The following is a 26,262-nucleotide window of genomic DNA, read 5'->3' on the forward strand; positions in this document are numbered from 1 at the left end:
AAGGCTTTTCAGTTGAGGGCAACTAATTAGAAGCCAAAGGGATATAACGAATTTGTACTTCTCCCAAGAAATAAAGAGAAATCCTAAATAGATTGACTTTGGTCAAAGAAAGTTGACTTCAGTTAACTATAACAAGTTTTCCATTGCATTGGATAATTTGCATTGTGGGGACGCCCACAAGGGACTAGGATTAGTCCAGAGAACCAGAGTGCATGCATTAGCTAACCTTTAATGGGTTTAAGTGTGTTGAATATTGTGGCAGGACCTTGTAGAGCACAAAAAGGCCAAAGTACAAAAAGCAAGTCCCACAAGAGTAAAGGAGATGTGGAACATCCAATTTTGGGAAGAAAGCTCTTGGCAAGGGGACAAGCAACTTGAAAGAGGGCCCGTAGGGTTGAGGGCAAGGAAATTGCCTCTTTGAGAAGAAAGCTATTGCTATCTAGAGAAGAGTTCCTATTTTTAGCAAGAAAAGAAGGCCAAGTATTTTGAAAGCACATGACTAGCCTAGCCTACAGAATAAAAGCCTCTAGGCTCCCAATTATATGAAGAATCTATATAAGCTTCATGCTCCACCATGGGCTAGCTGTAAAGAGTTTCTATTGCAATCAAGACCTTCAAGAGGGTCTATTTCTCAACCCTACTGTGTGTGTTCTTTGTTCTCTCTCTCCCTCTCTTAGTTTGTAAGAAATGTGGAGCGCTCCCGTCAAAAGAAGAGATCTTTATTGTGAATTGTCATCTATTGCTACAATTGGCATGCAAGCGTTGCAAATTGAGGATCCAGGCTTCATCCTTACTAGAAGTGATTTATTTTAGGGCTTCAAGACTGATTACCAATTTGTTTTAGGGTTTCAAAGCTACTTACAAATTTGTTTTAGGGTTTCTAAACTCATTACAAACTGCTACCTTTAGCTTGAGCTTCAACAAGGAAATGTTGCCACAATAAAGAGAGAGAGAGAGAGAGAGAGAGAGAGAGAGAGAGAGGGAGAGAGAGATACTGTATTAGGATTTGCGATCTTTTAAGGTACTATGGAAATCTTATGTGTACAAATTATTGTCAATATATAAAGAAATTTTTGTTGGTATATGAAGTATTTGGTCTCATCATTCTAGTTCCTTGCTAGTAGAATTTGCGGTCTTTGAAGGTACTATTGAAATCTTGTTCGTACAAATTATTGTCAATATACAAATAAATTTTTGTTAGCCTATGAAGAAGCATTTGTTCTCATACCATTTTGGTCCCTTGAAAATATCGATATGCTCTCTCTCTCTCTCTCTCTCTCTCTCTCTTACCATTTATTTCTCAATGTTTCCCTTTAAGCAAACTCTTGTTAATGCAAAGGCTCTAGAGTGTCTTCTTCTCCAACAAGGTCATCTTGCATTCTTACCAAAGGTATTTTAAGGTGTCTTGTCATTTGCGAGGTGTCTTTCAGCTCTAGACTGTATTCTGGCGAGTGGCAAGATCTCTAGACTTTGTTGTCACTGTAAGATCATTTTGGTGATTATATAGTGTCATGTCATTGCAAGGTCTCCTAGATAAATGAGCGCTGTCCTTTAGTATAGAATGATACGCATGCTAACGAGGACAATCGCGTAGGCATCCCCAAAGTGGACAGTGATGCTTAAAACTATGAGCACAAACAATGCTAGCCTACTTGGATTGACAAACAAAGAAGGCTTATTTAATTCAGAGATGGCGTCAACAAATGGGATGCCCAAGGCCCAAATTACTGAAAAAATCAAAACTTGAAGTGTCACAATAAGTTCGCAAGTGCTCCTCCCTAGCCGTCTACAAAAAATATGTGATCCAAGAAATGGCGTCAAAACTTTAGCGACACATATAGGACTAAAAGGGGACAATGCCAAATGAAAAGGGGAATAGGCAACCATTTGTTTTCAGAGCCGGGAATTTTTTTTTTAAAGCATCTTAAATAAATGACTTTGTATTGCTGAAGCCTTTCAACTCTGTACAGTACAAGGTTGGAAACAAGGGCAAAGGAGTAGGCTTCCTTATTACAGGTTACTCTTGAAGCATCAGAGATCAAGGGATCTCAACTCTGTAACTTGCTTTCATGTGGAAATCAAAATCAATTGCAGCTACAACAGAACATTGCGCCGGCATCAAACATTATACTGCAAATTCAATGATCACCGCTTTGCAAGAATTGACGCTCAAAATCCATCATTGGAGCTCACTCTGTTGTTTTGCACTATGAACTTAAAAATAAGGGCTAAAACCCTACAATGAATAGCCTGCAAAATGTTTATACTGGGAATGATTGGTCTGCAGCTATTCTTCAGCAAAAGGACCGAGAGATAAAATGATCAGATTCCTGTACTACACAAAAAGCAGCCTTTGCCCGATTGAATTATTGTACAGACAACACCAGGCAACTTTCACCAGTTGAAGGGACCCCGATACAGCAGAACTTCCTCCTATACATATAACGCCTCAACATTGCACTCTCCAGTGAAAATCTTGATACTTCTAGGTGAGCCGCAACTTCCTTCTGCAATTATGACTCTATCATTTGATGCCATGTGTGCCACAATCTTGTATATCATCTCAATCTACAAGAACACCAAATCAAAGAGCAAATATGAATTTGGACACAATGAGTGTAAATTGTCCAGCCATATCAACTGCCTCCTCTCATGCAGAGCAATTTCTAAAGAAATTTGTTCTCTGTGGTAGTGGGCGGTTGTTAGGGTTGATGCAGTAGCCACATTCATGGCTCTTCTAAAACGGATACTCGACTACCAAGCATCATGGCTAGATTTAATGTAATAAAGAGGACCGTTTCTTCTGTCATCGATGTGCAATAGGAGTTGCATGTGCAAGTGAGGATCAGACTACTTTCAGAAGTTATTATAATAAATAATTCAGCAATGTAAAGATTCTGCATAGCATTTTCAAATCAGAAACCTGTTGAGAGGCATGGCATCGCTCTGCAATGTCTTCCAAAGTCAGAGCTTCCACAGGATCTTTACAGCTACAGTAGTCAAAGTTCAACAGTCAATGCTGATTAGCCCAAAACATTGTTGGATGAAACTTTGAGAAGCATCTCTTAGAATAAAAGATTCTATAGATGTGTTCTTAATGAAAACACATATAAAAAACTTGCAATGGCATTCACTAACCTTGCATCATTTAGAACTGCAAGAACTCTTTTCTGCAGCGCTAAAACTTCTGCTGCTGCTTTCTTACCAGCCTCAACCCCTGCACATTGCAACCATACACAATGAGCTCATTCTCACATGTACATAGAAAGCATTAGCGGCATAACCAAAACAAGACTCTACTATTACAAAATGAAAACTGACCAGGTTGATGATATGCGTTAATATTTACTAGACTTGCATAGAGACCCACTGCACGTTCATACAGTGCAATTATGGCTCCTACTGATCGTGGTGTTACTTCCTCTATTGTTACAGTGATGGATTCCCGCCGATTGGCATACAGAGCAGCTCTTGTTCCCTGGACATTTCTAAAAAATTCAACATTCAGTACTTTTTTCTCGTACCTTCAGCATAGCACAAGCTCACCCCATCCCAGTCTCAAAAGCTTTCCAAGGCTGTCAGAATGAAGCATTCATGAGGAAATAAGAGAATAAATTTCAGAAATGCATAATACATGGCATAAAATCCAATATCCACCTGTAGCATGCCAAAAAGGTAATCTCCACAGGTTACACCAGGTTCGAGTTCCCAGTCATGACCAGGAGGTCTGTCACGAAGCACCTCAATAAAAGTTGCAAAAAAGTTGTGTACCCCTTCTCTCAGCTGTTGAATGTAGCTGCAGCGATAAAATTTTGGGTTACATATTGTTTTTGCTTCGTTTCATTATGTGAACTGTTTGCTACTACCTATCATATAACACAATTAGGAAGCAGGCATAAGTCATAGATGGCCCTTTAATATTGCTTCACCGAGAATTGGCAATAAAAACATCAGGAAAAGAGAACTCACGCATGTTGATCAGTGCTACCTTTATTCCCATATACTGCAAGACCCTGATTGACCTGCAAAAGAAATCCACAGTAAATTTGTCCTTCAGATATAAAGAACTTTGAAACATTCCGTCAGTCCAAACTGTTCTAATTACCATGAAACTCAATATTCTTCTACTGGCATGGCATGAATGAAAGGTCCCCTTTACTTTTTCTTTGAGAAGCTTTTTCTTTAAACAAATTCAGCTTCAGCTCTGTTTACAAGTGGACTCAAACCCTTAAATAAGGAAGCACGCACATCTGAGCACTTCTTTGTGATCAGTGTTGGAGGGAGGGGAGTACAATAAATTTTTTAGGCGCCCCATCACAATTCTTAATCACATGTTTCCTTTGAGAATATGACTCTAAACCCATTCTGGGCTTTTAAAAACATGAGGGCTCCTGTGAAAAGAGTTGAAGGGAATCTGCATAAGTTGGGGTGGACTGATGCAAGGTTACACCTAGCAAGGTAGAAGAATGGTATTTCATAGATGTCCAAAAAATAAATAACCAAGCACCATTGCATGTATGCCTCCAGGAACTAAATCATCTCCAGGTTCCAAAATACGAATTCCAAATCACATTTGATTCTGCACAAACAAACAGGCACGCATGCACAAGTGCTGGAGCCCGCACACATGCACGCTCATGTTCATCACACACAAGTAGATGCGTGTGTGTAGTATATACAAACATACATGTGTAGGTGCATGCATGCGGGTGGGAGAGTGGGTGCGTGTGTGCATGTTTGTCCGTGTGAGAGAGAGAGAGAGAGAGAGAGAGAGAGAGGAAAGGTCACTGAACATCTGAGGATGACTTGGTGCAGTAGACCTGGTAGAACCTAGTCTGTACAGACTGGCGTATGCCCACTGTTTGCAAGCTTGCAGCGGGTTTTCGCAGGCAGGGCCAGGGCCTATTTATAGGTCTGGCAAGAAGCTGAAGGCAGGTGCACAGACCAGTCAGGTCTGTCACAGACCTGGTCGGCCTGCTGGAGGGTCGGTTTCAGACCCTGGTCGGCTGATCTCAGTCAGCCCAGTCAGGGGGTAATCCAGCCCCTCCACCCCTATAAATAGGGGGCACTGGCACACTCCTTTGGATCCCACCGAAGCCTGGCTCTAGGCAACACAAGACGAGCATAATAGCTCCCCATAGTCCTCAGTATTTTAGTAGCTTCCGACTTGGTTTTTCCTCAAAACCTTGCTGGATGTTTGTGGCTCAAGTGTAAACTACTCGGTGCTTTCTATCAATTCAGACAACGGATTTTGCAGAGGCGTTTGAATGAAATGATTGCGAGTTGCCAAACACATATACTTGAACTTAAGAGTTTGCAATTAAGCTAGAATTAAGACTTATACAACTTAAACACAAAGTGACATCATTGGAAATTGCAATATGATTGAGGGGCCAAGACGGCCCCCCCCCTATCCAGGCTCACTTTATTCTTGAAAATGGAGATACAAGACCAAGGTGCAATGCACCTTTCAAACTGATGAACTCAGTGAAAACCTAGGACCTAGATACAAGACTCAAGAGCATATGTGCAAGGTAGACAACAAAAAGGAGGACTCCAAGCTCAGGTTTCAACTCTTGGCTTCACCAATCCACAAGGAAGAAGCCTACAACAATCACCACTTACATCCAACATTAGAGGCAAGCACTAGTTTCTAGAAAGATAGTAGAAACAACATGAAATAGTGCTGTAAATGAGATAAACTTGCAATACATGCTCCCTTCATGACTTGACCCTTTTGTAGATGAAGTCCTTGATGCCTCTGAAGCTACCTTGGGTGAGGAGAGTGTGGAAATGGGGCTGGAATGAGAACAGCTTAGAAAAACAGCCTGTAGGCTAGAGAGAGAAAGCCTTTATGGAGTGATAGATGTAGAGAGAGAGTGCCAATGCTGATCCCAAGGGAGGAGATGTAAGAGAAGAGCTGCTGCTGTTCCAGAGGTGCACAGAAAGGAAGATTTCTGCAAGGGGAATGGGCTGGAACAGTAGAGAGAGAAATTCTGCAGTAGAGAGAAATTCTACAGTAGAGAGAGAAAGACTGCAGCAGGAGAGAGAAAGGGGCTGTGGCTGCTCCAGGCTAGGAGAAGGAGAGAGGATGCTGCTGCTGTTCCAGAAGAGCTGAGAGGGGGCAGATTTCTGGAGAGGAGGGTCTGGAACTGTAGAGAGAGAATGTGCTACTGTAGAGAGAGAAAGTGTTGCTGAGGTGAGAGAATGGCCTGGGGAGAAGCTGGCTGCACCCAAGGAGCTGGAGAGGTTCTGCTGCATCAACCAAAATGAGAGAGAAGAAAAATGACGAATTTTTCATGTAGGGAATGAAGGGGAGAGGCCTTCTTTTATAGGCTCAGCCCCCCCCCCAAGCTTAGAGTGGAAGGTGGACACTTGTCCCAGATTTTTGGTGGGCTGCAGTACAACCTGCCCCAAATCTACTAGATTTGGGGCCAGACACTTGGCCTGCATGCCCTTCCACTTGCCATGCATGCTGCCACATGTGTGGGACAGGTGGACTGACCTACCAGCTCAGAGCTTAGAGAACATTCTCTTGAATGGTTCCTAGGTCAGTATGTAATATGTGCATTTGATTGGTCCCATGTTTGGGTACTCAGGTGGGGTGTGGTTTCCAGATGTCCCTCTCAAAGAGAGGCCATCACTCTTGTGGGTCACTAATGCCCATAACCCCAAGCAAGGGGATCCACCCTCAAATGCTAGACCTAGTCCCCATTGTCCGTAACTGAATAGTAGGAAAACATTTCATTTCTTAATAAGCGTACCATTGAAAAACAAAAAGAAATAGTACCAAGCAAGTGGATACATGTTGAAGCAGGATGACATTCCCTCCCTCTTTCATTCGGTTGTCCTCAACTGAAATGCTTCCTCATAAGCATCCAGGATTTCAGGACACTCCTAAAATGTAGCTCTGTCCACCCATTGGGCATCGGTGGATGGAAGCCCTCTGAACTTCAAAAGGTACATCTTGCGAGTCGTGCCTCGACGTCCCATAGTGAAGTTATGCAGAATAATTTGCTCTGAATCAACAAGATCTCAGTGTCCTCTACTTCAGGTGCATCGTCCAGTGTGGGCTCTTGAGGTGGTTCCCCAATGAAGGGTTTCACCAAGCTTACGTGGAAGACATCGTGGATCTTCTAATGCTCTGGAAGTCTCAATCAGACTGAGACATCAGTTATTACCTGCAACACCTGAAAATGACCATAATATCGAAAGGATAGCTTGAAGTAGATGCGCTTTTTGCCTACTTTGGTTTTTAACCGAGCTTTCTCAAATTTCAATAAGACCCATTGGCCTTCTTTCACTGCAAACGCCCTCCGTCTTTTATTTGCAGCTGCTCTTTGTTTCTCCTGTGCCTTTTGAATGGTTGCTCGAACCGTGGCATAAGCAGAGTCATAAGCCTCCACGAATTGATCAGCGGCAAAGATTTTCTCTTTTGTTTGCATGAGTGGAGTTGGTAAAGATCTACCATATACAATTTCGAAAGGAGCTTTTCTAGTGGAGGAATGAATTGTGTTGTTATGTTGTTATAAGCAAACTCCACAAGAGGAAGGAATTTCTCCCAAAAGGTTTGCTGGTCATGCACATAAAATTTCGGCAAATCCAAGAGTTGAAACCTGAGCTTGGAGTCCTCCTTTTTGTTGTCTACCTTGCACATATGCTCTTGAGTCTTGTATCTAGGTCCTAGGTTTTCACTGAGTTCATCAGTTTGGAAGGTGCATTGCACCTTGGTCTTGTATCTCCATTTTCAAGAATAAAGTGAGCCTGGATAAAAGGGGGGGGGGACGTCTTGGCCCCTCAATCATATTGCAATTTCCAATGATGTCACTTTGTGTTTAAGCTGTATAAGTCTTAATTCCAGCTTAATTGCAAACTCTTAAGTTCAAGTATATGTGTTTGGCAACTCGCAATCATTTCATTCAAACGCCTCTGCAAAATCCGTTGTCTGAATTGATAGAAAGCACTGAGTAGTTTACAAAAAGAGAACATGAAAGAGAAGAAAAAAGAGGTAAGCAAAAACTTTTATGAAAAACAAAAGGAAGACATACTTAGCAAGCAAAGCAGCACTTATGTCGTCATCAGTGCCCAAGCATAAGCAGCTATACTGGGTTTCTAAAGACCCGCGGAGTCTCTTCCGCAAACCCAGTGCTTACTAAAATACGTCAAATAAACAAAAGAGAAAGAAAACAAGAAATAAAGAAGAAAGGAAGCAAGTGACTAAGCAAAAATAAACAAGCACGTCAAGAAACAAAATCTTCCAAAAAACTGAAAAATCGCTCTCTCACTCTCACTCTCACTCTCACTCTTATTTAAAACATGAAAAGCTAAATGGTCCTTTACACTTAAGTCTCGATTCCTACAAAGAGGCAAAAATACATTTCTAACTTAAGCACAAGCATACTCAAACAAACTCTCTTTTGAAACTAAAAGAAAAACGGGCTATTCAGCTCCCCGCCTTTTGTTTTCAGCTTATGTTCAATCATTCTAAACAAACCTAAGGCCAATACACCATAGATAAAAGACTTCATATCTAAGAATGTGCGTACTTTTTTCATTATTTTTCTTGGATTATACCTCGTGTAATAGTGAAGTGATCAAATTACTACAATGAGTGATAAAAGACTCCTTAGTTGTACAAAGGCGGGAAAATCTATGGAATTGGGAAGAAATGACTCCATATTTTGCCAAATCAGAAATGTTTTGAGTCAATGTGAGGCATTTTTATAACGTTTAAACCACTATATTCAAGTTGTTCACGTTTATCGTATATATCAACCTCTAATCCTATGGTAGATTGAGAAATTCTAAGATCTAAGAAAACACAAGAATCCCCTCTTGAAGTGCAGTTCACTTCACAAGAGTCACGAGGATACATTCCTTCTCCAAAAGCACTAGCGTCTTTGTACATAAAGTCTTGAAAGTTAGGAACATCTGGTATAAATAAATCATCTATAAAACGCCTAACTTGGCTAAGCTCATGTAAAATGATAGGGCTGGTATTGATAGAAATAATACGTTACATAAACTCAAATTCATAAGTGAAAAGATAAAAGTTTGCTAAAAAGACGGCACAATTAGTGCCCGTGGGGATTCCTATAATTTGTTGGAACAAAGAATCACCTATTGTGATGTAAAGATTTGTGAGTTTTGGGGAGAGAGAGAGCAAGAGAGAGTGAGCTGAGAGCTGAAAGCTTGAAAGCTTAGTTGCAATAAAAGAGTGTGAGAGTACAGCTGAAAAAGTGAGAGATAAGGTTTTGTCCTAGTGACAAAACCTTAGTAGTCACTAACCATAGTTTGTGAACTAACTGCGGTTAGGGGGAAAAACCTCTTAAAGAGGAAAAAGTGCCCCTAACTAGCTTATTAAATTACATTGATCACTGCTGAATTATATCTATAATTCTAACACCCCCCTGCAGTGCCAATGTCATGTACAAGGCTGATCAATCACCAAACGGATATAAGTTCAGGGCACTGCGAAATGCCTCAAACTTTTCACGTGGTAGTGCTTTGGTGAAAATATCTGCAACGTTGTCATGTGTGGACACAAAGATCATACTGATCTCTCCTGCATGCAACTTCTCTCTGACGTAGTGATAGTGAACCTCAATGTACTTCGTGCGAGCATGAAACACTGGATTCTTTGCCACTGCAATGGCACTCTGACTATCAGTGAGAGTTGGAGAAGGACCCTCCAATGACAGATGAAGATCAGCAAATAGACGTCGCAGCCAGACACATTCAACTGTTGCTGTGAAAGCTGCCCTGTACTCAGCTTCACATGATGAGGTAGCCACTGTAGATTGTTTCTTGCTCAGACAAGAAATGCAAGATTTACCCAAAAAGAAACAATTGCCACTAGTGGACTGCCTAGTGTCATAATCACCAGCCCAATCTGAATCACTGTAGGCAAGCATCTGCAAGTCACCCCCCCTGGGAAATAACAAGCCAAAAGACTTCGTGCCCTGCAAATAACTGAAGATGCGCTTAACTGCCTGCCAATGCATAGTTTTTGGGCTGTGCATATACCTGCTCACCTGAGATACTGCAAACTGAATATCAAGTCTAGTGTTGCAGAGATCTATGAGGCATCCAACAGCCAGACTGTAAGATGTGGCATCAACTCATTCTCCTGCATCATGCATTGTGAGTTTCAGCCCCGGCTCCATGGCTGGAGGTTGTTTGACATAAACCTCTTCCAACAAGTCTCCATTTAAGAAGGCTGTTTTTATGTCCAACTGATGAACATTCCACTCAAAATGTGCAGCCGTTGCAATAACAGATCGGATGGTGGTCATCCGGGATGTAGGAGCAAAAGTCTCCTCATAATCTATGCCCTTTTTCTGAGCATAGCCTTTAGCAACCAGCCTTGCCTTGTATCTGTCAATCGAGTCATCTGGCTTCCGTTTCACCTTGAAAACCCATCGTGTGCCACTGGCATGTTTACCTGGTGGCAAGTCTACAACATCCCAAGTCTGATTTTTCTTAATGGACTGCAACTCATCGTGCATGGCATTCATCCAATGCACATTGTCCTTTGCTTCTTCGAATGTTGCAGGCTCTTCCTCATCGAGAAGAGTACCTGCATATGCTGATTCCACCGAATTAGCACCTTCCATGTGCCTTGCTACACTGCGAGTCCTACCAGGTAATGGAGCATCAATCTTACTCTCCCTGAGAGTCTGTAACAGCCAGTTTGGGACTGTTTTTGCTGCATGTATGTCTGCAATTTCTTGCTGAACCACCTGTTCCACTGCCTGTGGAGGTGGCAAGACATCTTGTGGCTGAACTGGAGCATCGGGAGGTGTCTGTAAATTCTGATTTGCATCAGAAATATCAGCAGGTGAACCCAAGGCAATGGGTAGCAACCCCTCAAAGACATCCTCTGAAGAAGAAGGCATATGAAATTCAGCTTGAGTGTGAGCTGAATTTTTTGCAAATATCACATCTCTACTAACAATGATCTTGCGTGTAGAAAGATTGCAGAGACGGTACCCCTTGCTTTCTGCATTGTACCCAACAAATATGCACTTAATTACCTTATCTGACAACTTATGCCGAAATTCAAGTGGCACATGAGCATATGCAAGCATCCAAAGACTCGGAAATGATCTACTGAAGGCTTTCTCCCATTCCAGACCTCATAGGGAGTTTTTGTTTTCAAAGCCTTAGTGGGAGCCCGATTTAAGATGTAGTTGGCACACATCAGACCTTCAAGCCTAAATTTGTGAGGCATGTGTTTGCTTTTCAGCATACATCTGTCCATCTCCATAAGAGTTTTATTTTTCCTCTCAGCTTTGCCATTTTGCTGAGGGGTCAGCCTCACTGTGAGCTGATGCACAATACCCTTGCCTTTCAGAAAAGCATCAAAATCTGCAGACAAGTATTCCCCACCTCTATCTGTGCGCAATGTCTGTATCTCGAGTCCAGTTTCATTTTCAAACCTGGCTGAAAAGTGTTTAAACACCATGAACACTTCTGATTTGCGCTTTAGCCCAAAGACCCAAGTGAAATTGGAATAATCATCAATAAAAGTAACAAAGTAGAGATGACCACCCAATGATGGAGTCCTCATGGGACCACAGACATCACTGTGTATAAGCTGTAATTTGCGGACAGCTTTATCTGAACCATCCTTTTTGAAGGGGAATCTATGCATCTTGCCTAAAATGCACCCTTCATAGGCATGTGGAGGAGGTATCTCAAGAGGTGGCAATGCATCAACCATAGAGTGCTTCTGAAGCGTCATCAAGCTGTTGTAATGCATGTGGCCATATCGGGCATGCCATAATTCTGCATTCTGCATGGCAGCAGTAGGAGTAGAAACTGCAAGAGCATGGGCTGCTCTTTTCTCAAAAAGATCAAGCTGAAAAAGCCCACGCAGCAGAGTACCAGATAATCTCAAGGCATAATCATTTTCCCCGTCTCGGACAGCACATTTGTCTTCCTCAAAGATGACCTGAAATCCAGCCCTGTTAAGAGTGGACACTGAAAGAAGATTTTTGGTGATACCAGGCACATATAAGACATCTGAAAGTCTAAAAACTGAGCCATCAATGGCAGTAAGCTCAACTTCTCCTGTGCCACGTACTGAATATGATGAGTTATTGGCACAAGTGACTTTCTTACCAACGGGAGGTGGATGCAAGGAAGTAAAGAGACACTTCCTTGAAGTGATATGCTTGGATGCACCGCTGTCAAAATACCAAGTATTCAGTGTTTCATTGACACTGAAAGCAGATGCATCCGTAGAAGAGTCATAACTGCAAGTCAAAAAGGCATATGTATCATCATTACAAGTGGTTGTACTATCCCGAGCATCTGGAGCAGCCAACCTAAAATCTGAAATGCAAGATAAAAAGGCATAATCCTGTCCAACAAAGTTGGCTGAAACATCCCCACTGTCAAATGCATGAGGAGCTGAATCTGAAACAGCCATACCGGAGCTGTTTTTCTTCTCTTTTGCAAGCCTTTTCCTACATTCTACAATGTGATGACCTGGCTTTTTGCAATAATGACAAAAACCCTTCTTCTTGGGCTTACTTGCATCATTTTTAGCCTTTTGTGAAGGCTGTCCTGACCCACTGGAAGGCTAATTTACTGACGTCTTTGCCTTCCCTTTGTTTTTGACTTGAACTTTGAGAGCATAGCTTGTTCACCTGCACATGAAGCCAAGTTTTTCCTGGTCTGCTCTTCCTGAAGCAAAAGTCCTATCAACTCATGAAAAGTGAAAGGATTTGCACCCCCCCTCAATGATAAGTTCAGCGAGGTATGAAAGCTGAGATAAGACTCAGGAAGAGAATTCAGAGTTGTGGTAATCATCTCCGAATCAGGAATAATCTCATCTATGTTCAATAATTGCTCTCTGAGATCCTGTAGCTTTGTGAGGTGGATTGACATGGAGTCACCCTCTTCCATATGTGTATTACTTAACTCTCTTTTCAAAGAAAGATACCCTTGCATCATTCCGGGCTGAATACATGCTTTCTAAGATATCCCACGCTGCCTTTGAGGTCTTACACGACCGGATATGCGGAATGATAAATCTTTTCACTGAAAGAGAGATGCATGACAAAGCTAAGGCATCCTGTGAATCCCATCTCTTCTGCTCTGGAGTAGTGGCTATAGCTGCACCAACAACTTGTTCTGCAGCTGCACCCTGTGCACGACCTCTTCCACCTCCTTGCTGAGAAGGGGTATTAGGTGCCATACCTGCTAGTCGGATCTCACCCCCATTCACATAATCCCATAAATTGCGAGAAATCAAAATATTGCGTACCATAAAACTCCAGAGGGAGTAGTTGGTACCATCCAACTTGTCTTCCTGTGAAAGACCACCGAACTGGAAATCATTCTGATTTTGCTGGGCCATATCTGAGAAAGAGATTTTAGCAGATACAAGACTGAATTCCCTTCTGGGAATGAAATGCACAACTCCCAAAAAACGCAGCAAAGCAGTGGCTCTAAATGCAACTCAGATTTCTGCACTTGCACTGTCAGAAATTTGTCCAAGCATCAAAAAACTCTCCAGAATCTGCCAAAAGTGCTGCAAAACACTTCAAGAAAGACAATATGAACTGAAATCTCCAAAATTGCTCTCCCAACACAAAAGCCCCAAAATAGGCCCGAAATTGCAACTAGAAAGGGGCAAATTGATCAAAAGCCCCAAATGTTGCAAGAATTGCGCTCTGTCTACAAAAGCCCCAAATTTCACTGCGAAATTGCAGTGTAATCACAAAACCCCCAAATTTCTTCAAGAAATTGTACTGCAGAATTGAAAGCCCCAAATTTCGAGCTTGAAATTATCTGCAAAGTCCCAAATTTTGTCTGCAAGATTGCAAGCAGAACCAAAAAGCCCCAAATTTTTGAAGCAGATTCTACAACTCGATTGCAATGTCTGCAACAAACAAGATGCCCCAAATGTACTCCCAAAAACTAAGCCAAACAATGGCTGTCTGCAAAATGTGCTTGCCAAAGATCACCTGCAAGGAAGAGCTTGTGCGCATGTACAACCTGTACGGCCAGGTACACACTTGGAGTAAGAACCGTACAACTGTACGGTCGATGGTGTACGGACGCTCAACGATGTATGGACCAGCTGTACCGAATGTCCTGTACGGAAGCAGGTACAAGGACGAGATTGCAGGTAGGAGCTATACGACACTGGTCTTACTGTACGGTATGCGCAAGTACGTACAGTACGATTGCAGGTACGAGCTGTACGGCGCTAACGCAAAAGGTATGGCGAATGTACAGACGATGGTGCTGCAGTCGTGCTGTACGGAGTGTGCAGGTACGGCAGAGTACGAGCAGGTACGGACAAGTGGCGCAAGTGCAGTACGAAACTGTACGTAAACAATCCGTACAGATTGTATGGACGATCTGTATGGACAACGATTGTACGGATGGCGTGCTCCAACGGGAATGCAGCGTACAGACGGAATGCAACAGGAGGAGGAGCACGAACTATCCGGGTAGGAGGAGCTTGGGCTGGGAACAGGAGCTCAATGAGGCTATGATACCAAATGTGAGTTTTGGGGAGAGAGAGAGCAAGAGAGAGTGAGCTGAGAGCTGAAAGCTTAAAGCTTAGTTGCAATAGAAGAGTGTGAGAGTACAACTGAAAAAGTGAGAGATAAGGTTTTGTCCTAGTGACAAAACCTTAGTAGTCACTAACCATAGTTAGTGAACTAACTGCAGTTAGGGGGAAAAACCTCTTAAAGAGGGAAAAGTGCCCCTAACTAGCTTATTAAATTACATTGGTCACTGCTGAATTATATCTATAATTCTAACAAGATTATCTCAAAGAAAATCTATCCAAGAGCAAACATCTTCCACACTTACTACCTTTGTGTATCTTTTCTTTTTAGAACCTATGTCATGATCTTTATTTTTTAGCCACAAGAAGTCAAAGCATAAGGCTGTTTTCTCAACTTTTAGCACTTTGCATCTATCTTTGAAACAAAACATCTAGACAAAGATAGAGGGAGGGAGGGAGGAAGAGGGCGAGAGAGAGAGAGAGAGAGAGCATGAAAGAAGCACATTATTACAGACTTTATCCAAGGCTTGAGTATTGGTCTAAGTTGATTATCGAGAGAAAGAAAGAAAGAAAGAAAGTTTATTAAAGTCTTCGGAAGACCGATGGGTCTATGAGACTGTGAAAATCCTGATATAACGAGCTGTGATAGTGGAGCTACTAAACGAGTGTCCATACCAATGCAAAATGTGGGAGGGAGATATGATATGATTGTCTCTGAGACCCTTCAGGATCTATGCTATTAGTGATCACTATACTATAGTGATCCCTTAAATCCAATGACGGAAAGTATTACAAACTTGTCATGTATTACGGAGTACTTGCTGAGGCTAGCTTGTGTGCTAGACCCAATACTTTGTAGCAATGTTCTAGAATCTCTTTCAAGTAGCTTCCTAGCTTTTTGCTCTCTCTCTCTCTCTCTCTCTCTCTCTCTCTCTCTCTCTCTCTCTCTCAACCTCCCCCGCTCAGCCTCGCCTCTCCGCTGTTCAGCCTCCCCGCCGTTCAACCTCCCCACTTGCTCTCTCTCCCTCGCCGCATGCCTGCTAGATGCCGCCTGCTTAGCAGTGAGAAAAACGGAGAGCAAGAGTGAGCAAGAGAGAGTGAGCTACACGTAGGTCACTCAAAAGGTGGACTGAATGAAGTGAAGTACAAACAAGAGATGAGGGGTTTTGTCTAAGTGACAAAACCCTATCTAATCACTAACCGTAGTTAAGGATGAGACTGTGGTTTGGAAAAAAACCTCTAAGAGGAAAAAGTGCCCCTAACCCACTTATTACATTACATTGGCCACTGCCTAGAATATAATAATAATTCTAATATCCCCCTGCAATGCCAATGTGGTGTACAAGGTGGTGATCAATCACCAAAAGGAGATAAGTTTAGGGCACTACGAAATGCCTCAAACTTCTCACGTGAAAGTGCTTTGGTAAAGATGTCTGCAACATTGTCATGTGTTGACACATAGATCATACTGATCTCCCCTGCATGCAACTTCTCTCTGACATAATGATAATGAATCTCAACATGCTTCGTGCGAGCATGAAACACAGGATTCTTTGCCACTGCTATAGCACTCTGACTATCAGTGAGGATTGGAGAAGGACCCTCCAATAAGAGACGAAGATCAGCGAACAAACGTCACAGCTAAACACATTCAACTATCGCTGTGAAAGCTGCCCTGAACTCAGCTTTACATGAGAAAGTAGCCACTGTAGATTGCTTCTTGCTCAGCCAAGAAATGCAAGCTTTGCCCAAAATATTATATGCTAGGCAGTGGCCAATGTAATGTAATAAGTGGGTTAGGGGCACTTTTCCCTCTTAGAGTTTTCCCCCCTAGCCACAGTCTAATCCTTAACTACGGTTAGTAATTAGTTAGGGTTTTGTCACTTGGACAAAACCCCTCATCTCTTGTTTGTACTTCACTTCATTCAGTCCACCTTTTGAGTGACCTACGTTCAGCTCACTCTCTCTTGCTCACTCTTGCTCTCCGTTTTTCTCACATTTGGTATCAGAGCAACTCTCCTTCCTGAACTTGCTCCTTGCTTTCGCATTTGCTCTCAGCTCTAGCTCGAGACCTTCTATCCATACAGTCCATACAACTGTACGGATCCCGTACATGCGTATGTACTTCCATTGCCAAGCTTGCCGTACAACATCACCATCAGCTCGACGTACAACGTTCGTACAAATGTATGGATTGACAGTCCGTTCTGTACCGCCGTACTACCAACAAATCGTCCATACCTACAAATGTGGCGCCGCTCTAGTCCGTACTCCGTATTGCAATCTGTCGCCATCCATACAAGCGTCAGGTCCGTACACCTGCAGTCCGTCCGTACAGGTCGCCATTTTGTTCGTACAAGTTGCGTCAGTCGTCCGTACATGTTACTGTACTTTTGTCGTACAACTCACGTCAGCCAGACGTACATCCGCACCGTTTTGTACACCTGCAATTAGTGCTTCGTGCAAGCATCCGTACATTGTGTCTGTGCATTTCCTTTGCAGGGCCTTCTCTGCAGGTTTCATTTGTGCAAGCATTCTTGCAGTTGGTCGTTTGACAGGCATTTCTTTGCATATAGCCATTGTTTGGCTCGTTTTTTTTTTTATAGCACAGTTGGAGTTTTTGGATAGACATTGCAGTAAGTCTACGGGTGTTGAAGACAATTGGGGTTTTTGCTATTACAGTGCAATTTTGCAGTGAAATTTGGGGCTTTTGCAGGCAGAGTGCAAATTGTGTAACATTTGGCGCTTTCAGACCATTTACCCTCTTTTGTATGCAATTTCTCACAAATAATCGGGGCGTTTGCATTTGGGTTGCAATTTTACAGGTAAAAGAGCATTTTGGAAGTTTGCAAGCATTTCTGGACTCAAGTGCAAGTCAATTTGCAAACTTTTGCCACTTTTTGCAGATTCTATTTGCAGACTTTTGGGCATTAAGCAGAGTATTGTGGTGCATTTTGAGCCTTTGATAGGCTGTGACAGTATTTGTCACTGTGGGCAGATTTTACTATGTACATTAAATTAAAGCCCCTAAGTGATCCAATACCTTCCAAAGTTACCAGAAAAGACACTATAGAAAAGAGACAAACATCGCTTTACACCTTGCTACTTAATTCAATAAAAGGTGTCAAAAGGGAGGAAGAAAGTTATAAGAAAGCACAAACACTTAATGAACATACAGGTCTTCAATGCTTTACAACTCTTCATTTGCAAGCATCAGTACATGGCACAGTGAGGACTCCATTCTTTGAAATAGCCAGGAAATTCAATCTTTTCAAACAAGCAGAAAAGATAGCCAACTTTCAAGCACACATGTTCAAAGGGTGCTTGGTACTAGAACTATTGTGCATGGTTCAAAATGTCTTACCAGGTTCCCCTCCAGATCATATTCTTTCCCAATTGACTCCATAACCAATTGTTGCAGATAGCGGCTAAATAATAGCAGACTGTCTTTGTAAGGTAAAACTACCATATCCTGAAAAAGCAACATAAGGAGATCAATAGCTTTACCACCAGCAGTAAGCTACTGGCCAAAGGATGGGTGTTTGAGAAGTAGGCACAAGCTGATGTTGCAATCAGATCCCTTGTTGAATAAGCTGTCAAAGCATTACCCATATCAGCAAAGTGCTCAAAACAAGAATCTGAAATGAGTCAATGGCACCCAAATACCTTAGATCCCAATCCATCGGATGCCCAGTACCAACAGAGTGCCAGTAATGCTGCAGGATTTTGGTTGATCTGTTCAGCAATATTGATATAAGTTTCCAATATCTGAATATAAGTGCCTATCCAGCAGATCTCACAATGAAGTTAAAAGAGATAATACTGGCGATACACATACCGAAGGTACTCTTGTTGCTTCATCCATAACTGCAGCCCCAGCAAGCATTTCTTTGATGTTGATACCCTAAAAATTTCCATTTGAAACTGTGATTAAATAGGAAAGGAAAACAGGAGTATGTATATGACACATGATTAAGGATGGTTTGGAGGATTACCTGAAGTGCAGCCGGAAGTAAGCCAACAGCAGACATCTCTGATGTGCGTCCTCCCACCCAGTCAAACATGGGAAACCTTGCCAGCCAGCCTTCAATTCTTGCTGTATTGTCTAGCAATGAGTTTTCTTGTGTGATGGCCACACCCTAGTACATCAAAAGAAAACTGCTTCAACACAAAAAGCTCATCAAGCTATTGAGCCAGTCTGTCTACCATACGATATCAGTGAATCTCCCCAAGCTTTCCTGGGATCAGAGCTTTGTTTAGTACATAATTAAAAGAGGTAGCACATGTCACAGATCAGGAGAAAAATCTCAGCACAAAAATCATGATTGTACAAGTTTTTAGGAGCATAGTGAAATTTTATAAAAGGGAGAAGGGAAGGGAGAATATTCACGACATGTATAGAAGCATATGACATACATAGATGACATGCAATATCCACATACAGAAATGGTCATCAAGAGCAAAGAAACCATAAGAGAATCTTTTAGCCGAGAGCTGGAAATGAAGGGGGGGCTGGAAGGGCACTGAGAGAGGGCTTAGAGATTGAAAAAAGGCTGCAATGAAGAAGGGATGGCTGTGAGAGGTAAAGAGAAGGCTGAGAGAAGTGTGAGGGCTGTTTGAGTGAATACAAGGAACATCATCTCTATGTCGGGGTTATGATCGGGGATTAATACTAAAGGCATACTGCTATGTGGAATTTTAATTTTGTAATGAAAAGTGAGAGTTGAAGGACAGGAACTGATGAAACAACTTGGATTAGAAGAATCTACAAAGCAGAAAATCTAGTACGATATTTAAAAAATTGACCCAAACAGACTGCAAGTGACCTATGGTATTCATGTGGTATTGGGTTTCAAGAACTAGAATGATGGTGTGAACAAGGATCAAGTTGGAAATATGAAATCGAGTTGGTTAGAACTAGATCCTTTGAGAGGAGTAGAACCCTGAAATGACAATTACTTTGACAAAGTGTGCAGACCCCATTAAGACAAAGGAGATTACAAAACTCCGAAAATAATTATCATACAGACTACAGCATAGGGAGTTGCAAGATAAACCAAAAAACTCGATTTAATCTGAAAAATGACCTGCTTAGAGAAATCGAGTCCTTTTTCTCTGAAGGCTTTTTGAACCTCCAACAGACCATTACGTGTTTCTGGAGTCCCGCCACTCTAGAAAAGGATATAATACAGAACAATAAGAACACCAAGTTTCTCAGATATTTGAAATTATATGCACAAAAAGAAATAAGGTACAAATGTACAAAGGACTGAAGTGAGAGATCTCAAACCTTAGAAATGACGACCACAAGAGTGGAAGATATCTCTGGCCCAAGTTGAGCAATTTGATGATCAATGCCAGCTGGATCAGTGTTGTCTATGAACCTTATCTGAGACAAAACAGCCAAGGGGTTGATTAAGAATGTTTTTATAGTGCTGCAATCCGCCGGTTGCATTTCCAAAACAAGGGAACTTCACGACCATCATCATTCTATACCAATGCAATTGTAAATGAAACGATTTAACCTATTCACATCCACAAAATATCCAACAGAATCTATGAGACTGCAAAAATTACAAACACAAATCACTGCAGCTCTATCATAACTGCTAGAAACCACAATATTCTCTATGAAATAGGTCAAGTCACATTTTGTAATGGTCACCATTTGTGTGAGGTTTGAGAGGCTGAAGAATTTGCAGATGGATGATTTTGTGTGGAGCTGTTTCAGTGATGGATGACAAGTTTTATGGGAGGTCTATGAGGGGAGAGCAAGGAAATTACTATATGGTAATAGATGATTGGAACGTCTGAAATGATTAGAGAGCATTTTGTCATCAAGCAATTATTGGCGGCAGAAACTGGTTGAGACTGTGGGACACGTTGAAGCAATTGGTTGTGGGCAAAGTGCCTCTTCACTTTTTCATAGCTACTTAGGGAAGCCATTCTGATTTGCATAGGCTCTATGGCAATTCAGGTGATTGAATCGTATGCAATGAGCAGTCAGATAGCTTGAAAGCAGTAGGTAGAAATGTTTTTGAGCTAGAGTGGCTGTGGGAGGCTTGGCCTACTTAAACAATATGGTTAAGAGGCTTGGGAGAAATGTGTCTTAACTACTAGCATTGAGAATCCATTTTGGATTCAAACAATTGAGGATTACCATTAGAGGCTGGATAAGGGGGCTCAAGGATGACTACAAAGGTGAAGTTCAAGTAGTGTTCTTAAGTCTTTGAAAGAGCCATTCTTTGATGCACCTATATATGATGGCTTGGTTGGTTGGCCTTATTCCTGTCCTGCTGCTATTTTAATGCTGTATTATGCCTGCTCTTTTGCTCATCTAAGGTCAGAGATACTGTTTTGCAGGTTCTGTGTTATGGCAGCTTGTTGCATTGATATTTTTCTGTTCTGTTGCTTTATGGTGCCATAAAGGCTTTTGTGTTTTATGGGGTTGTAGGGCTTTTACTGGCTCCTAAATATACTGGTTTTGGGCACGTTTTCTTAGCAACCTGGCCACTCTATCTGCTTTAGATAGTGTATTGCCATTTTCCTGGCTTTTGTGCCTGGCTGTTTTTTTGCTCTGTCTCATCTAGATTAGAAAGCGAAATTTTATAAGGTTTTTGTAATAAATTTCAAGTTCGTAAGAGAGGGAACGATATATATTATTTGGAGGAGAAGAAGATAACAGGAGGTGGGAGATGGAAGGTAAAAAGAGAAGCTAAGAGGCGAAGAATGGGGGGAGGGGGAAAAGGGAAGGGGGGGGGGAAGAGAGAGAGAGAGAGAGAGAGTAGATTAGGAGTGGGGATGCCCCTTTGAAACGTGTCCATACAAGGGGCAGAGCTGCCATTAGGTAACAAAACCTTTAGAGTTCAACTAGTGAGCTCATCACCCAACCAGAGGTTCAGCACTTCAAACCACCCCACCACAGCCTGAAGTCCACTTGAGGGTTAAGTCATGCATCCCATACTACATGCTCCTTCTTTCAGCATGGTGCTCCTAGGCCAACAGGTCCTATGGTTTTTGGACCCCTCCCAAGACACCCATCAACTAAGCCCCCAGCTTGTATTTATAAGCCTAGCTCCTGATTTTCTTAAAATTAAATCCAAATATAGTTGTCATGCCCCAATTAGCTTTCTTTTCCATAAAACCTCACTTTCTTGGATTAGCCTTGCTTTTTTATAGGTAGCTCTATCAACCAAATTTAAACCTCGCCCCTTGCTAGCTCCAACCTCAACCTTAGGTTTTTCCTCACCCTTGGTTAGACCACAACCTAACCCATAACTATACAATCACGGTTGAAGCTATGGTTAGCCCTGCTAGGGATGTACCCCCTTAAGTTAAATTTAGGTCCTCATAAATCAAGGTGGAGAATCTTACTAGAAGATGTAATAATTCAACATCCATTCAATGATTCTCCTTACCATAAGTTAGATTCCTTAAGGAGTACCCATAAGATAATATACATAACACTAGGGTTCAGGGTATTGTGAAAAGCATCAGCCAAGAATCCTCATACTAGGTTTAAAAACTGATTAAAACCTTACTAACTCTCTCACCTAAGAGTTGAGTAACCGGTATATGATAACTTTCCTAACATGATCACCAATATCATTTTGAAGATTCATACCACTATACCAAATACGTCTAAGCATTAGCAAACCAATTATGAATATGCTAACATAAGCATTAGTACCTTAATGCCAGGTGGCCACATTCGCTGAGATATGAGTTAAAAAGTCCTTTTATCATCAAATCCTTAGATAATCACCCCTTCTTGCCATATTATCATCGAATCCTTAGATAAGCATCCCTTCTTGCTATATTATCATACACTTGGATAAGTATTCTTCAGCATTCTAATAACAAGAGATCTTAGCATCCAATGATGATTAACAACCTATCATGGATAGTTCTTGATATTTTCCATGTTCTCAAACATGATATATCCAACCACTGGTTAGCATCCATATTACCTGTATAGAATGTTCAATAATTGTGTTAAGGTTAACTATAACCATTCAATAATAGATCCATTTAGCAAATCATTCTTTGGTAAATCCCAAGGCTATTTTTTTTCTTTGTAAATCTTAAGGCTACCCTCAAGCAACTCTCGTGTTTATCCCATCACTTTGTTTTTCAAAGTCATCAAACTTGACAAAGGAGATCATGCAAGATATTGTCACCTCTTTTCTACCTTCCTTCTTGGAGCAGTCCTACCATACTCCATATGAGAAAAAAAGTGGACCCCAAAACTTTTTCCACAAATCTATGTACACTAAAATGTTTTTCCTCGAGAATTTTCCTCCACACATTGCACAGCTCCGCACATCTAACATTTACAGCACCAATGATGGTGGCAAAATCCATCATAAGCATATTTTCATAACTTCTATTGCTACAATAGCCAAAACCCTTCACAAATCATGTAACTTCGAATTCCATACTACCAAGATACACCATCTAGGTACATCTATTAAGAATCAAAATCAAGATTTGTAATTTACTATGGTACCTCTATACAAAAGTCTCACCCGAAAACTAGTAATATTTGCTGGAAGCAAACTTAGATAGCATAAACTCATGGAAACCTCAAGACAAGTTTTACGACACCTTGGTCAACTTATCTTCAACATTATCAAGCCAAAAGTAAAGTGATCAACATTGACCTGAAGAGTACCATTCCTTCTTAGAGAAAATCATCCATAAGACCCTATCTTGCTTTTGTGCTTATGTAAGGCATGTAATACTTTCATCGCCTAGAAACTATAATCCCCCCTTAAAACAAGTAGGGGACAAAAGATCAAATGAGCCGGCCACACAGGACTAAAAAAATAACATATTCCAAAAAAATTCAGTCACCCACACAGGGCCAGACTGGACAACTCTCAAGCTCGTAAAGAAAAACTAAAAAGCATAATCATCATTGCCCGCAGATGCATTGGTTTCAATCGGTCCTGCAAAGGTGTCAGCAGTGTAGCCAGCTCCTCTGCAGCAGTAAGCTTTCTTATAGCAGAATTTTGTAATGTGGCCCTCTTTCCCGCAATCCTCACAGATGAACTTCCTTTGGAACCTTTGAACTTCTTTTCTCAGTATATTTTGCAGTGTATGCCAGTTCTTGACCAATCACCATCCTCTCTGATCAACAATATTCACTAAGAGGCATGGAAACTAAAGCATTGAAATCGGTTGTTTCAAAACTCACCCATAGTATCATCACCAAGTCTAAATACCAAGGCTGTAAACTCAAGAGAAGAACTGCTTTGACATCTTTGTCCTAAACCTTCGATCTGAGTGCTTGCAACTGTCTTATAATGGCATGCATGCAATTCATATGAGTACCTGAGTTATCTTCTTCTTCAATGTGTAGACCAAACAACTCCTGCTTCAGAACTTTCCTTGAATTCTTTAGCTTTGCTTCGAAGAGAGTCTCAAGCATGTTCCAATTGTCGGCTGTTGTTTCACAATGTCAACATGATGAAAATAATTGAACCCTAGAGCCCTCCCAAGCATGCCAACTGCTCTTTCGTTCTTCTGCTCCCTGCTGTTTTCTCATTTCCTTAATTGATGCTTGGCTTTTTCTCATTACCACTCCATAGTCCTTTCTTCATGAACAACAGTCGCACTCCCAACTGCCATAATTCAAATTTTTTGCAGTTGAATGTAGTGACTATCAGCTCTATTGCAGTTGATGACGTCTCCATAGCATGAACACTACGCTGATACCAAGTCAGCGACAAAAAGGCCACGTGTCAAGTTAAGGATGCACTCGGTGCGGAGGGTCCAAACCTCCACCCCATAGCCATGCAAAGCCTCCTCAACACCCCAACAAAAGGCCGGCAGGATGAGAGGAGGGTCTACATGAATCCAATATATCCAAGGCACTAGCATTTATATATTTGTATATGGGATACCATTCCTTAAAGGCCACGTGTCTCAAGCATGAACAAAGGGCCACTACCCCTCTCAACTACAAATGCCACATGAGGGGATTGGAATCTTGGAGATCCAACGTGGCAACGTTACATGCGGTTAACTATGTAGTCACTTGATAATGAGGATTTCAATGGGACGCCCCTCCTTTGGTGGTGAGGTCGAGCTGTTATAGACAGCCATCGTGTGTGGCAGGCAGGCCATGCAATGACATTCGGTCTATGGATCTCCTTGAGGTTGTGGAGGCTTGCTGTTTTGGTTGTGAGCTGGTAGTGTTTGTACCTGCGTCTGTTTTAGTGGATAGCTTCCGTCTTGCTAGCTTTCTTCTTGCTGTAGTCGAGCCTTGAGAGTATGAGAAAGTAGGAGACCTGACCATCAGATTCGACCACCCACATAGGGCAAGGTCGATCTGTAAATGCACAGACTGTCACAGGCCATGAATTCTGTGCCAGCCGGTTCAACATTGCTGCAGCAGCGGGGCAGAATAGCTACTGCAAATCAAGGCACACGAGTAGTCACAGCTTTCTCTATCTACAACAGCCGCCGCTGCGCAACACACTGTGGAGGCCAAATCTCCACTGTTCACACAGTGTATAAACAGTCAAACACTAACACACAGTATATAAACAGTCGAACACTGGCACACACTCTCTGAGAACGATATCAGAAATTGCAAGTAAACTCAACTATCTGAACAAAAGAAACTGTATAGTATAATCTACGATGAGCACATTCCTAGAGGGCTTGTTGCTCTTTTACATGATCCTTTCTCAGACTCTCAAGACTAGACTACAGAAAGACAAAAGCTACCAAGATGGAAGCTATCCACTAGAACAGATACAGCTACAAACACTACCAGCTCACAAACAAAACGGGAGGTCTCCACAACCTAATTGAGATCCACAGGGATAGACATATAAAATTTATAATTATAGAAGTAAGGAAAACTATCAATCAAGACTACTTGTCATTTGATCTCAAACACTTTGAAAAAGGCCATGTCCATGAACTACCCCCCCCCCCCTCTTCTCTCCCCTACAAGATCTAGTCTGCCAACAATACCAATTACACATGGCCTATTCGTATAGGTACAAATTCCACTATATCTGGCTTTGAGCATTGCTGACCTTTTAAAAACATGTTTACAAGGTCAAGTAAAATCCTCTCTGGATTCTACAAAATCAAACTTGTTTTTCTCCTCTCCCCCTTCAACGAATAATTGGACTGCCCCGATTTGTAGCAAACTAAATCCTGACTCGCCTTTAGAGAGAGAGAGAAAGAGAGGTAGGGAGGGAGAGGGGGAAGGGGGGGGCTCCATGTCCTTCCTAACACAAGTAATACCTTTGACATGCATCATATCCTACTGGGCATGCGTGTCATCTCACACAGGAGTTTACTTTCAAACAAGTCACACTAGGCAAGTGAAAATAGTTCATAAGGTCAATAAGCCAAATCTTTCTTTCAAAATGTGAATGAAACCAGCAGGAGAAGTACAAAGGTAAACTTCTTAATTTCTAATCCCATAGAAAGCATATATACATTATGGACAAGATCAAAAAAGAAGATAAACCTCTTTTTAGTAGACAAATTTACAAAATTTCTACACAAGGAGAATAATCCAGCCAATATAAAATTATTCTAGCCTCATGATAGGTTCAATAACCAAAGGCCAACGAAAGCTTGTGCCTCTGCACCCCTTAGCCTTTGGCTCCTGAACAGCCAATTACCCCATTCACTGCAAAACTGCAAGCCCATGCCAGAATTGACAGCCCATCAGCCTTCACCTCACCAAGCTCCATCCT

The 26,262-nt window shown here is 41.8% G+C and overlaps 2 protein-coding genes across 3 annotated transcripts in view; both read right to left on the minus strand.

The window, feature by feature from the left end:
• Positions 1–1,901: 1,901 nt before the first annotated feature.
• The window catches only part of PGI1 (phosphoglucose isomerase 1), a 31,226-nt gene continuing 6,865 nt past the window's right edge, over positions 1,902–26,262 (minus strand). Inside the window, exons 3-14 of the mRNA XM_087374495.1 lie at positions 19,824–19,922; positions 19,621–19,704; positions 18,529–18,672; positions 18,372–18,437; positions 18,200–18,268; positions 17,898–18,005; positions 3,970–4,022; positions 3,658–3,796; positions 3,322–3,478; positions 3,139–3,217; positions 2,924–2,990; positions 1,902–2,568 (exon numbers count right to left, since the gene is read on the minus strand). Coding sequence (XP_087230621.1) covers positions 2,434–2,568; positions 2,924–2,990; positions 3,139–3,217; positions 3,322–3,478; positions 3,658–3,796; positions 3,970–4,022; positions 17,898–18,005; positions 18,200–18,268; positions 18,372–18,437; positions 18,529–18,672; positions 19,621–19,704; positions 19,824–19,922 — 1,200 coding nt within the window. The 3' untranslated portion in view covers positions 1,902–2,433. The remainder of the gene's footprint in view (positions 2,569–2,923; positions 2,991–3,138; positions 3,218–3,321; positions 3,479–3,657; positions 3,797–3,969; positions 4,023–17,897; positions 18,006–18,199; positions 18,269–18,371; positions 18,438–18,528; positions 18,673–19,620; positions 19,705–19,823; positions 19,923–26,262) is intronic.
• The window catches only part of LOC147901766 (tagatose-6-phosphate ketose/aldose isomerase, putative (Mog1/PsbP/DUF1795-like photosystem II reaction center PsbP family protein)), a 70,309-nt gene continuing 49,458 nt past the window's right edge, over positions 5,412–26,262 (minus strand). For both annotated transcript variants that reach the window (XM_087374498.1, XM_087374496.1), the window contains exon 8: positions 5,412–5,605. In XM_087374498.1, coding sequence (XP_087230624.1) covers positions 5,563–5,605 — 43 coding nt within the window. In that variant the 3' untranslated portion in view covers positions 5,412–5,562. The remainder of the gene's footprint in view (positions 5,606–26,262) is intronic.

Source organism: Dipteris shenzhenensis, chromosome 5, assembly GCF_047967505.1.
Source record: "Dipteris shenzhenensis isolate YYH24624 ecotype China chromosome 5, Dip_SZ_1.0, whole genome shotgun sequence".
NCBI classification, from domain to species: Eukaryota; Viridiplantae; Streptophyta; class Polypodiopsida; order Gleicheniales; family Dipteridaceae; genus Dipteris; species Dipteris shenzhenensis.